Below are 12,479 nucleotides of genomic sequence, written 5' to 3'. Positions count from 1 at the left end.
ATCATCTGCTTTGACTTAGGCTGTGTTGCCAAGAGTTAACATGTCTTGTTAAAGAATCTTTAGAATAATTAAAACATCATTAAATGCCATAATCTGTAGGTCTCTGAGGCCTTTTAAGGCCTTATTTAACTATTTTACTTTATGTGTTTGTTGAATCCTATCTATCTTTTAGACTTGGCTATATACTCTTGTGATAAAATTAGACTAGTTTTTGACATTACCATGATTTGTATCAATATATAAAATTTTTTACCAGCAATTTAAAAATAACCTTCTTTGTGAGTAACAATGAAGGCCCTGAGTCGAGGAGTATATTCAACAATCTACATTTTTTCCTAACCTCCCTCAATATTTCTATAGTCCTCTTTCTTTCTTTTCAGTACCTATCTCCTTATGTATGAGAGAAAAAGGAAAATAGAGACATCACTGAGCCCAACCTATTTTTCTCTCTATTTAAAACCAATATTAACTTATAATCACCTCTTGATGAAAATAAGGAACTATAGCCCCAAAGAGCAAAGAAAATCCTACCCTTAGAGGAACTGGGATATCATTCCCTTAAGGTTTCTTCAGGTTGATTTAAGGCAAAGCCCCCACTCAAAGAAAGATTGGGAAAAATGGTTAAGTAAGCCAGGGAATAACATTTGTTGTCCAGTATCTAAATGCTTAGAAATTCCAGACTTAGTTGACCTTTGAGGGACAGTCTGAAGTGCTGGACCATTTTGGACCAAATGCTTTCTACAATGCTGTTCTGGGAGCTGTCCAATTCTTATGGGTGACAGCAACTGAGGACCCTGAGGCTGAAACCTGGAGGATGCAGGATGCCAGTGTGCAGCATGCTGAGATAAAGGAATCCTATCAGGTTTCACCCAGCATCAGCGTCCAGTTCTTTTGTTATGAAAACATAATATCTCTCACACACACTATACAGTTCTAATATTATAATTGTATGAGGTATACAGGATGGACAGAGCAATTAAAACTGATTCTCTTCTCATTGTGTGAGCAGAAGTAAGACAGTTGCAAATCTTCCTTCATGACATACTAAGAATGGCCTCCAGGTTCTGGTCATCAAGGATCTGTGATCAACATGAGGTGTCATGGACCACTAGCTCAGTCGGGGATAGGTCTTTGGAATTGGGGATACTTGGAGTGTTGGTGAACAGAAAGAAGGCAAAGTGAGACACAGACAAGTTTTTATCTGAGTGCATTTTGTAGCCAAGCAGTCTAGCATTATATACATTTCTTCTTGTGAAACAGGGGGGTTTCTGGTGCTTACAGTTTCCACAGAGCAGTCTCACGGAACTCAATGAGCAATCAAACATACACAGTACAGATACAGAATGTGAAGTTATTGTGTTGTCATTTTTTGAATTACAGCTTTGAATGAAACAATACAGGGTACTTAACAGAAGGATGTCATCTCTCCTAAGATACTGGCTTGCTATCAACATGTATGTGTGTGTGTGTTTTTTTTTGTCCAGGGCCAAGGTCCTCTCCCTGATGAAACTTCTGCCCAGTACCTGTATGCCAGGATGTTTCTCCATTCTTCTTTTTCGTTCTACCTGGAGTCTTTAAAAAAAACTCTGTTTCTTTGTAGGGCATAGTGTAACTTATTAACTAATGATTAATCTGTAGTTATGTCTTTTTTAATAAGTAAAAGTAAAACAGAACTTATTCAACCATGGACAGTCTCTGGCTACAGTCCCACGCCAGAATCTCATAACAACCTTTGCTACACTTGAGGAGTCCCACCTTGAGAGTAAAATACAGTTAAAAACAAAACAAAAAATAGTTCCCAAGAAAAAGAGTTCTGAAACTACAGTTTCTTTGCTGGTGGGAACATCGACCCCAGTCCAGAAGACTTCCCCTTCTTTGGGGGTCTTAGCCTTAAAAAGGGCTTCTTAGTCTCAGGCCTGTGTAGTACTTGTCACACAGACTCCACTAGAGGGGGTGACAATGAGCCTTTGTTTACACATTGACATTTATATCTCAGCCAGTCTCAAACCTATTCCCATGTAGTCGGATTAGCAATATAAGTTACCTGCTTGTTCTGTAGCTTGAATTCTTTACATCCCAATTGCATCCCCCTTCCTCATCACCACCCAATCCCATCTCCTCACTCATTCCCTTTCCTTCCCTCCCCTAGTCCTTAGAAAGGGGAGCCCTCTTCCATTAACGTCTGATCTCAGCTTATCCAGTATCCTCTGTACTGCATTTACCATCTTCCTCTTTTGCCTGGCAAGGCCATGCTACAACTCTTAGTACTCTGCCCAGTGTCCAGCATCAAGTCTCGGTAACTGTCCCTCCCCCTCACTGGGTGAAGTTACTCAGAAGACACTTGTGTTGGGCTAAAAGCAACATATAAGTGAGTACATACCATGAGTGTCTTTTGGGTCTGAGTTAACTCACTCAGGATGATCATTTCTAGTTTCATTCATTTGCCTACACATTTCAAGATTTCTTTGATTTTAATAGCTGAATAATATTCTATTGTGTAGATGTACCACTGTTTCTTTATGCATTCTTCAGCTGAGGGACATCTAGGTTGTTTCCAGTTTCTGGCTATTACAAATAAAGCTGCTGTGAACATACTTGAGCAAATGTCTTTCTTGTATAGTATAGCTGGGTCTTGGGGTAAAACTATTCTCAATTTTCTTAGAAAGTGCCATATTGATTTCCAAAGTGGTTGTAGAAGTTTTCACTCCTACTAACAGTGGAGGAGTGTTCCCTTTTCTCCATATCCTCGCCAGCATGTATTGCAACACATATGTTGACTGTAAGAATGACACATACCTTTTTCAGCTCTTCATAACTAAGCAGCAAGATGTTGTCTCTGTCTCTCAACGACAACCAGCCACGTGTGTGCTGAAACCATGATCCATATGGTACTGTGTCAGGGAGAGCAGAAAGAGTAAAGAGTGAGGAGTAATTTTAAAGCTCAATTCCTGAGTTTGATTCCTCTGACCCACTAAGTTAAAAAAATAAATAAATAACTCCACAAGCTAACCTGCACCGACATGCTGTACCACACACATGCACATACATGAACAATAAATGAATAAATAAAAGTGAACATTTAAAAAGAAGTCAGGGACCATCTCTCTACTCTTCACTAATCTTAACCACTGCCCACATTTCTAATCTGTAATTGACAATCAAATCATGTGCATATGATTATATTTTGAAATTACATATTGTAAATGTTTATAGTGAGATTTATGGTGCCTAAGTAATTACTGTATTCATGACCTCACAGACATAAAGTTAAGTGGTGTAAAAGGGAATCTCCTGGAAGAATCAATCAGCACAAATGTGTGTGGAGAAAACAGGGATCTCCATACAGAAACAAAAAGGGACCCTGCGATTTAGTACAACACTCCCTGAAGAATTATCTTAGCCACATCTAAACAATAAGCTTTTTGTCTTGCCTACTCTGCCTCACCATTTGTTTATAATTCTGACTGCATGTTTACTGCATACATGTATGTAGTTGTATGTCTATGTGAAATGACAGGAGCTCACTAAGCACCCACATCAGTTTGTGGCTCTGTATTTGGGGCCTCTAAAAGTCAGTCCACACTCTTAACTGCTGAGAAATTGCTGCAACCCATCATTTGTTTCTTGCTAATACAACTCTTTCGCATATCCTCGGTTGTATTAGGTTCCACTCTGCTTACTGTTTGTTCAGAACATTTGAATTTTGTGTTTTCCTCTGTGTATAAACCATTGTTACCTACTTATTGATGTGTCTGTCGTTTATTAGCAAATCTGTGTGCCTGTGTATGTGTCGGCATGTTTACTAGTGTGCACTGGGGCAAATGTCAGAGGAAGAAGTTATGTGTCTTCCTCTACCTTCTGTCTTCCTTACCTCTTTGAAGACTGGTACCTCCTTAAGTTCAGGGCTTAGGATTTTCAGATACACTGGCAATCAAAACCCACATTTTGTGGTTTGAATGTTAGATGTTTGCTGCTGCTGTTTTAGTAGACTTAGGTCATGTAACCTCCATGGAATAAAAATGACAATGGAGATGTGTTTTGAGGATTTAAGTGTTCTAGCAGCTCCCAGCTTCCTCTTTATGGTTCATTTTTATGCTGAAGGAACTGTGGTATCGCCTTCCTGGTCTAGCTTCCATGTGTCTGCTTTATCACCATGGACACTTATTCCGTTTGGAACCATTAGCAGAAAGAAATCTGCTACCAGTTTTCATAGTCATAGTGTTATATCACATCAAAAGAAAAGTTACTTAATACTGCCAGATCTTCTCCTGTCTCTCCTTCCTAATACTCTAGCACCAGGGCCACACGTCTATGAAAAACCACTCCCACATTATGTGGGTGGTAGGATCTTAACTCTGGTCCTCACAGTTGTTCGTCTAGCACCTCTACCCATTGAACAATATCTGTATCTCAGATATGATGTTCAGCTTACATGTTATGATTCTTCAGCACCTGAATGAGTGAACATTCTACAGAGTTACAAAGTAGATATTGGTTTGGCTGGCTATGTAGTCACTCAAAGACAGCCTGGGTAATTAAAAAGAGAATAAAAGGATAGATGAGGATAGATATAGTAATAGAGCACTTGGTTGAAATGTGTGGGCTCTTTTGGTACTGAAATATCTAGAGATGGGGAGCCCCTGGAATATTTAACCATAGGGAAGGCAGAGGGAGGACTACTGTTTTGTTGCTCAGTTGTTCTACTTTACAGTGTTTACAAAGCTCACAGTCTTCAGAGACAACCAGGAGGATTAGGGAAACTTTGGGCTTCCCAGACCAGCACTCACACTCATCACATTCTACACAGCATACTCACCATTTCCGTGCATGAAGTCTTTAAATAATCCTTCCAGTGAGTCTGGTTTGTTAACGTAATTTATTGCAAGCCAGAAGTAATAACGAGACACAAGAACATCTCTGGGATTTCTCAATAGATATATCACCTTCAATACAAAAATTGGAGAATGAAAATCAAGGCAATTAATTTCCAACATTTTCACACAGTTTCCCAGAAAATTTAATTCAATTCTGTCCAAATACCAGTGGATTTCTTCCTTTTATTTTGTTCCTCTCTATGTGATGGTTTGTGTTTGTGTGTGTGTGTGTGTGTGTGTGTGTGTGTGTGTGTGTGTGTGTGGTTGTTTTATGTGTATAGTGCTTAGACTATGTATATGGAAGTCAGAAAAGAAACTTCTAATCTGAGGTCTGTCCTTTTACCATTACATGAAGAGCATGGATCTCTTCCAGCTTCCCAAGCTTGACAAGAGACTTAAGCTCTCGTGCTGTCTCTGTCCTTTTGGAGGTGAAGTCTCTCATGTAGTCATGACAGGCCTAAATTAGTGGTATAGATAATAAATATCTTGAATTGATTTTGTTCTTTTTACCTCTCAGTTTCCTTGAATACAGACATGCACCAGGATTCCTGGCCTTCGATAGGTTATGCTATCAATTATTTACAGTGTGATTTAAACAATTATATATGGTAAGAATTTCCTGAACCTGTAACTCTGATAAAATTAGAGCAATGTAAAAAAAACGTGATGGGTATTCCTTTTGGATCAGAGAAAAAAAGCTCCAGGGAGGGTTCAAAGAACAATGGGGTTTTAAGAGTACTTTAATCTGTATTTGTCTCTTCCTGTGTTTGTATTTTCATATGTATGCAGTGTCTAAGGGGCAGTAAGAGGAAGTCAGATATTCTGGAACTAGAATTGTAAGAGGTTGTGTTGGAGGTTAGTCTGGTGTATTTTGACGCTAATTACTGTTTTCTGTCTCTGTGCCACAACTGTACCTCACCTAAGAGCCTAAACTGTTTTACCTGTAAAAGGCCATCAGGGCAAATGGGTAGGCCTAGCTAAGGTTCCAGTGCTTGGGGAGAGAGAGAGAGAGAATCTTGGGAGGGAGAGAGGCCTGAGGAGAGGGGAGGAGAAGAAGGGTTAGCTGGAGGAGAAGCACATGGCTGGCATGGATGGAGACTTGTACCAGATGATGATAAGTTACCAAGTATTTGGAATTATGAATGTGAGGTAGCTTGATAGAAATTATTAGAAGCAGATGGCATGAGGTTGGGGCAGGTATGGAATACATGCCACACAATAGGAAGTAGTTCAGGGTATTAATATCTGCCCTGCCCCAGGTTAACTAATATTTTATCTTAAAATAAAGTATAACAGACATCTGTGTCTTGATTGATTGCTAGCTGGTTAGAGAATACTATCGTAGTGATAATCATAGGCCTAATAATACACATTATTCGGCTACACTGGTAAAATAACTACAACAGATTGTGAGCCAATGAATGTGGATGCTGAGAATGGAACCCCAATCTTCTGCAACTTCAGCAGATCCCCTTAACCTCTGACACATCTCTCTATGCACACATCTACGTTGTGTGATGGAAGATCACTAGCAGAGTCCTGGTTAATGAAGTGAACAGTGTTTATGTGCAAGTCTGTACACATGGACACAGCATTGTGCAGTCACATACAGAAAATGCAGCTTAATAACAATTATTTTCCCTGACTCTGATATCCAGTTCTGCTGGTCACTTCTCATTTTCCTTTGTCAGCCATAGCAAAGGATTGAGGAGTCCTGATCTCATTGGACATCTAGACTCAGTTAGTTTAAAATCAGCTGTGAAACCACAGCAATCCAGAGATTTAACATACTGGTACCTGAACAACATGCTGCATACCCAGCCATCAACTAACAGGAATAAGTCAACACACTGTACAGCAGTAACTTATTTCATTAAACTTGTGTAATTATGAGACAGTGAAATGGCCTAGCATATAAACGTGCTTGTCACCAAGCCTGACAATCTTAGTTTGTGCTTCTGGAACCCCATGACAGAAAAGAGAACTGACTTCAGAACAGAATCCATTGACACTATCTACAAGCAACACACACACACACACACATACTCAATACACAGACACACACACATGCAAGCATGCACTCAAAATCATGCACAATCCTACTCACATGTATAAAGATATGCAGACACATAACTATACACACTCATAGAGACACACATGAATACTCACAAATAAACACGCACACAGAGAAAAACATGCCTATGCACATACACACAAAAACAGGTTCACACATACACACCACTAGATGTAAAATAAAGAAATTTAAAAGTAGAGTAATTCTTTGAATCAATGCAAAAGGAGTGTGTAGTATACAATATACATATAAACTTTTGCATGTTGGGCACAGTTACAGGTCCCTCTAATTCTAGTACTCATGAATTGGAATAGAGGGATCACAGAGTGGATGAAAATAAATTCTTAAGACTAAAAGATGCATAAAAAATTTGATCACACACATAACACACAGTCATACAATAGTTTACACATACCCAATGCACCTGCACCACCACATGGTCAAAAATACTTATACTTACTAAGCAGACCCACATGCACATAATACACATACTTCTGTATGTAACACACACACATATATGCATACCTATATATGTAAAAATACCAATTTATATAAATCATGTGTATACATGTGCACATATGACACCATAATCATACATATATGTGTAACATACAATAAATTTATTTGTGGTTAAAATTTGGTTTTCTAAATTCTACTACTATATCTTTTTTGTTTTTTGTTTTTGAGAAATATTTTAATATTATTTCTTGTAAGTAACAAGTGACTTTCAAATTCTTCCAACAAGTTATTATTTTTAGCTTTCAACCCTTTCAAAAGTTCCCATTTCTACCAGGCAAACTGTTACTACCTATGTCTATACATTTCATGTTTAATGGTATGCCATCGTATAAATCATCTGTCTGTTCCTAAGTATTGTTAAATTATTTTCTTTCTTATAGAGCACATTTTCAACCCTCCTCTTCTAGTTCTATACTTTCCCATGTATTGTTTGAATAGCCCAGTATGGCTAAAGAAACATTTAAATCTTTGGGAAAATAAAGAAAGAAAAAGCATTCCTACTCCATTTCAGTCTAATATTGGCAAATTAAGTAGAAAGACATGCTTATGATGTAGAAATTAAATTTTGGATAAGTTAACATATCCTTTAATGATGAAAGTGATGAAATGCCCTCTGCTAACTGACTACTCTAATATACACCACATCTACCACTATATCTTGACACTGCCACTTAACTGGGTGTGAGGTGTATGAGCTACACATGATTGGTCAACAGTGTGGCATGAGGGCAAAAATCCACTTTCAGCCAAGGCCTGAAATCCTTAGGCAATACCTCAAAATCCTCAGAGAGATAGGTATTCAGCAACATCCCCAAAGCATGGTTATGCATGACAGAGTTACAAAGCCCTCCAAGGGAGATGTGGGTCAGTGGGTAAAGTTGCTGATCACCACATCCAAGGATCTGGGTTCAATTTCCTGTCCAGCTTTTGAAAATTGTCCTCTGGCTTCCCCATAACTTCCATGGCATGAGAAAACACAGAGGGATGCACACAGACCCATAAACACATAACCACATGAAAACACTGAGATTTTTACAGAGAGTGTCTAGGAGCTGGAGATACGCTTGGTTCGTTACCAGAGTTTGTTACTCTTAAACAGGAACTGGGTTTAGTTCACAGCATGCACATTAAGTTTCACAACGCATTAAGTGTCACAAATATCTCCAGTTCCTGGTGATCTAGCACCCTCTTCTGATATTTGCAGGCACACACGTGTGTGTGTGTGTGTGTGTGTGTGTTAAAAGTGATGATAAGCAGAACCATGCACACCAATACAAATTAAAAATACAAATTAAAAAGAAATAAATAAATAGAAAGAGTTAATTAAGCTTAGATCATATAGCTCTGGCACTAACACTGACCTTGGCTTTGGAAGAGAAGAAAGACTTGGGGAAGAGTTGGACAGGGAGATGAGAGGTGATGAGACGTGGGTTCTTCTTGTTTTTTAGTGTTCTACTATATTCACCAACTTCTATCCATGGAGCACGCTCCTCGACAGGCAGAGATTTTACCCATGTAGGATCCCCCTTGGAATGAATCAGACAGACAATCTCCACCAACCAGTTCGTTCCTGGATGAAAAAGAGTAGCAGAAGTCACTCATTTTAGTAGACTTACCAAAAAAAAATCCCACATAAAGTTGACACTGTAGCCAGTTCCCATGAAGAATCAGATCTTTTTGTTCTCTCTCTTTCTGAATGTATGTATGTGTTTCTGTCTGTGTCTCTCTGTCTTCCCAACTGTATAATATCCTAAAATCCAAGCTTCCCTAGAATTCTGTATGTAGTCAATGATAATGTTGAACTTCTGTTTGCCTTGACTCTCCCTCTGGAATGCATTGATCACAGGTGTGGACCATCCTGATCAGTTTGCTCTGCTCTGGTGATAAAAACCATGAATTAGCACATGCTATCCAAGCCTGTTACCAACTCTGCTTCATACTCATATCTGTCCTAGACTTGCTTTGTAGACCAGGCTGGCCTCAAACTCACAGCAATCCACCTTCCCCTGCCTCCCAAGTGCTGGGATTAAAAGCATGTGCCACCACTGCCAGGCTCAGTTTTTCCCTCTTGAAATAAAAAATTTGATTTAATTTTTATCTTATATGATCCCATAATTGAGAGAGATTAGGTTTTAAAAACAGACGTTAGAAGATTTAACCTTTTTTCCTATTGCTTCCCTTTTATTAAAAACAGATTCTCAAATGAATTGTCAATATCCTTATTCACTCCCTGATGACAAAGACTTCAATTATATGAGCCTGACAGGGCCATTCTTATTCAAATCACCACAGTGGGCATTTCATCAGTTGGTATATCTTCGAAGGAAATGTTTCTTTCTTCTATACCATTTTATATGCCTCTAGATCATCATGGATAAGTGGGGACCTTGTGATTTCTATGATGAAGGCCTTATGGGTCCCGTGTTATGCAGCTAATTGTTAAATTCTATGCAAGAACTCTAATGTTGATTGACGCCCACAGATACTCAGAAGTTGGTGGATAGCAAGTACTCCCTGTGATCCATGCCTTATTGCCTCCCTATGGGATTATAAGTAGGTGTTGTAGCTCTGAGTCATGAACTCAGCCCTTCACTGGGATTCCTAGGCAGGTGCTCTACAACTGAATTACAGGTATCCCCTTTACCACACTAGGAGATTATAGTCAAATATTAACCATATACTGATCATATGATTTAAACAGAAAATTTATAAATCTAATCATACACTGAATATGGTAGTGAGACTTCATAAAAGATTTACTAGACACTATCTGAATATCCAAGCAAACATCTATGAGAGAGAAAACGTGACATTTATCTTTGTGAATATGGGTTTTTTCACTTAAAATGATTGTTCCTAGTTCTATCCATTTATCTGATAATTTCACTTTTCCTGATTCCTAAATAATATTCTTTTGCATAAATATATACTTTACTTATTAATTCCCTCTTACCCAGTTGTGGACTATGTGAGATACCTAAAGATTAGCTTTGCAGGAGATTCACATTAGTGTAATGGTGACCAATTTCTTCCACTTTGCACGATGACAGCCACTCATGGTACAATTATTCAGCCAAGAACATGTGGTTAGATGGGCCTTAGGCATTATGGGGGAACTTAATAATATAATTATGATAAGTGCCCATAGTATTAAGCCAACTCTTAATGATTTATTGTTATACTTACCAATGAAAACATCTCCCATTCCTCATCAAAGTTCTTATTTGCAATATATTGAAATTAAAACAGAGACCCAATCCCAGCCAAGGTGCACAGAATAAGAAACTCAATAATATGCATCCTTAAATGAGACATCTGTATTTTACTCCTTCACCTAAATGCTTGGGGATTTTTGTCGTGGGAAGACAGAGAGAGTATTAGAGTCATAAATGGTAACTTGATAAGATAAGTCAGTGTGTTCAGAACACAGCAGGGGAAATAAACATGTGAAGTCACATTGGTTGTGTCACCCTTCACAAGCTAAATACAAATAATTTCTTGGTATGAAGAGAGAGGTGGGCATGTAGTCCCCTTAGAAGAAGAGGTGATGAGAGGAAACACAGACACACACAGAGACACATACACACACACAGACAAATACACACACACACACACACACAGAGAGAGAGAGAGAGAGAGAGAGAGAGAGAGAGAGAGAGAGAGAGACAGACAGACAGACAGACAGACAGACACAGACACAGTGACAGACACAGAGACAGACACAGACACAGAGAGAAAAGAAAGAGAACAGAGACAGAGACAGAGACACAGAGAGACTTAGAAAGTTTTCTTACAGACTGTATCCCCAGTAAGGTCGTCACATGCGGGAATATGGAGACAATAGAAAGTGGATTTTATGGTTTAGGAATAAAATAAAACAGAGAGTTGAGTGGGGTGAGAAAGGTGAGGAGATCTGGAAGGCATTGGAAGGTGGCATTAGAGCTATGAAAACACACTGTAAATGATAGTAAAAGAAAAAGTAAAAATTGCCAGCACTAGATTGACGCAGCATGTAAGAAAGCACCATAAGAAGCAAGAATAAACCTGCAGAGTAGTTAGCACTCATCACTTTTGTCAGCTATTGTTCAGGCAGAGTTTCTAGCCAAACAGGAGCTGTTGGTCAATATCAATGAATGTATGTATTAAGCTAGGGAAACAACCATCACGTTGCAGCATTCCTAGTTTAAGCAGACATATTCCTCCCAAGCTCATAAACAATGATGTAAAGGACCGTAGTTCTCACTGCAGGATAGTGTAGGGAAATCTGTGTTATGTGCAGGCAATATTCAGGCTGAACACACCACTCATAATCTATCAATTTCAAGTTCCTTCATTTAATTTAGGTTTACACATGGTTTCTTAATCTAGGACCATCCTTTTCCTCTTCTTCAGTCATCTCCAGGAATCTAGTGTGAAAGTCTCCTGTTCCTGGATCTATTCGTTGTGTTGTCTGTATTTCCTTGGATGGTCAACTGAACTGAGACTTCACCATATCTTTGTTATGTTTGATTGTCACTATCTTGATGGGAAATGATTTTAGTTTAACTTTTCTGTTACTCAGACATTGAGCATGGTTATAAATGTGTTAGCATCGATACACTGAATGCGAAAGAGCAAAGACAAGGCACTCAAAATGGGTGCTTTGCATTTCCAACTCTCTACTTTGGGAGCAGGAATTTCAGCTCAGTGACAAGCACTTCCTTAGCAAGTACAAGGTCTTAAGTTTAACCGCAGTTTTGGGTAGAAAAAAAATTAACACTTACCTGATTTGGGATAGGTCACCATGTATGTATCTTCATCCCTGACCACAAATGTGTCACAGATTTTCCTTATGATGTCAGGTGAGAACCACTTAGGAGGCAGTTTATCTATCCATTTGTAGTCGTCTGACATAATTATAAGCTCAGAGTATTTTTTGTTGGGTGTTCAGCTCCAGCCACTGTTTTAGCTGGTGATAGAGGCCCAAAGACTATTATATAGTGAGGACTAAAAACTCAGTTACTGGATGTCAC

The 12,479-nt window shown here is 38.7% G+C and overlaps 1 protein-coding gene across 1 annotated transcript in view; it reads right to left on the bottom strand.

Annotated features, from left to right (window-relative positions):
* Positions 1–12,479, bottom strand: part of LOC311591089 (sulfotransferase 2A1-like) — a 64,560-nt gene extending 52,081 nt beyond the window's left edge. The window contains exons 1-4 of the mRNA XM_084770458.1: positions 12,231–12,479; positions 8,829–9,037; positions 4,817–4,943; positions 2,797–2,891 (exon numbers count right to left, since the gene is read on the bottom strand). Of these exons, the coding sequence (XP_084626584.1) occupies positions 2,797–2,891; positions 4,817–4,943; positions 8,829–9,037; positions 12,231–12,360 (561 nt within the window). The 5' untranslated portion in view covers positions 12,361–12,479. The remainder of the gene's footprint in view (positions 1–2,796; positions 2,892–4,816; positions 4,944–8,828; positions 9,038–12,230) is intronic.

Source organism: Acomys minous (genome assembly GCF_964271855.1).
Source record: "Acomys minous genome assembly, chromosome: 20".
Lineage (NCBI taxonomy): Eukaryota > Metazoa > Chordata > Mammalia > Rodentia > Muridae > Acomys > Acomys minous.
Note: the sequence above shows the minus strand (reverse complement) of the source record. Positions and strands in the feature narration are given on the sequence as shown.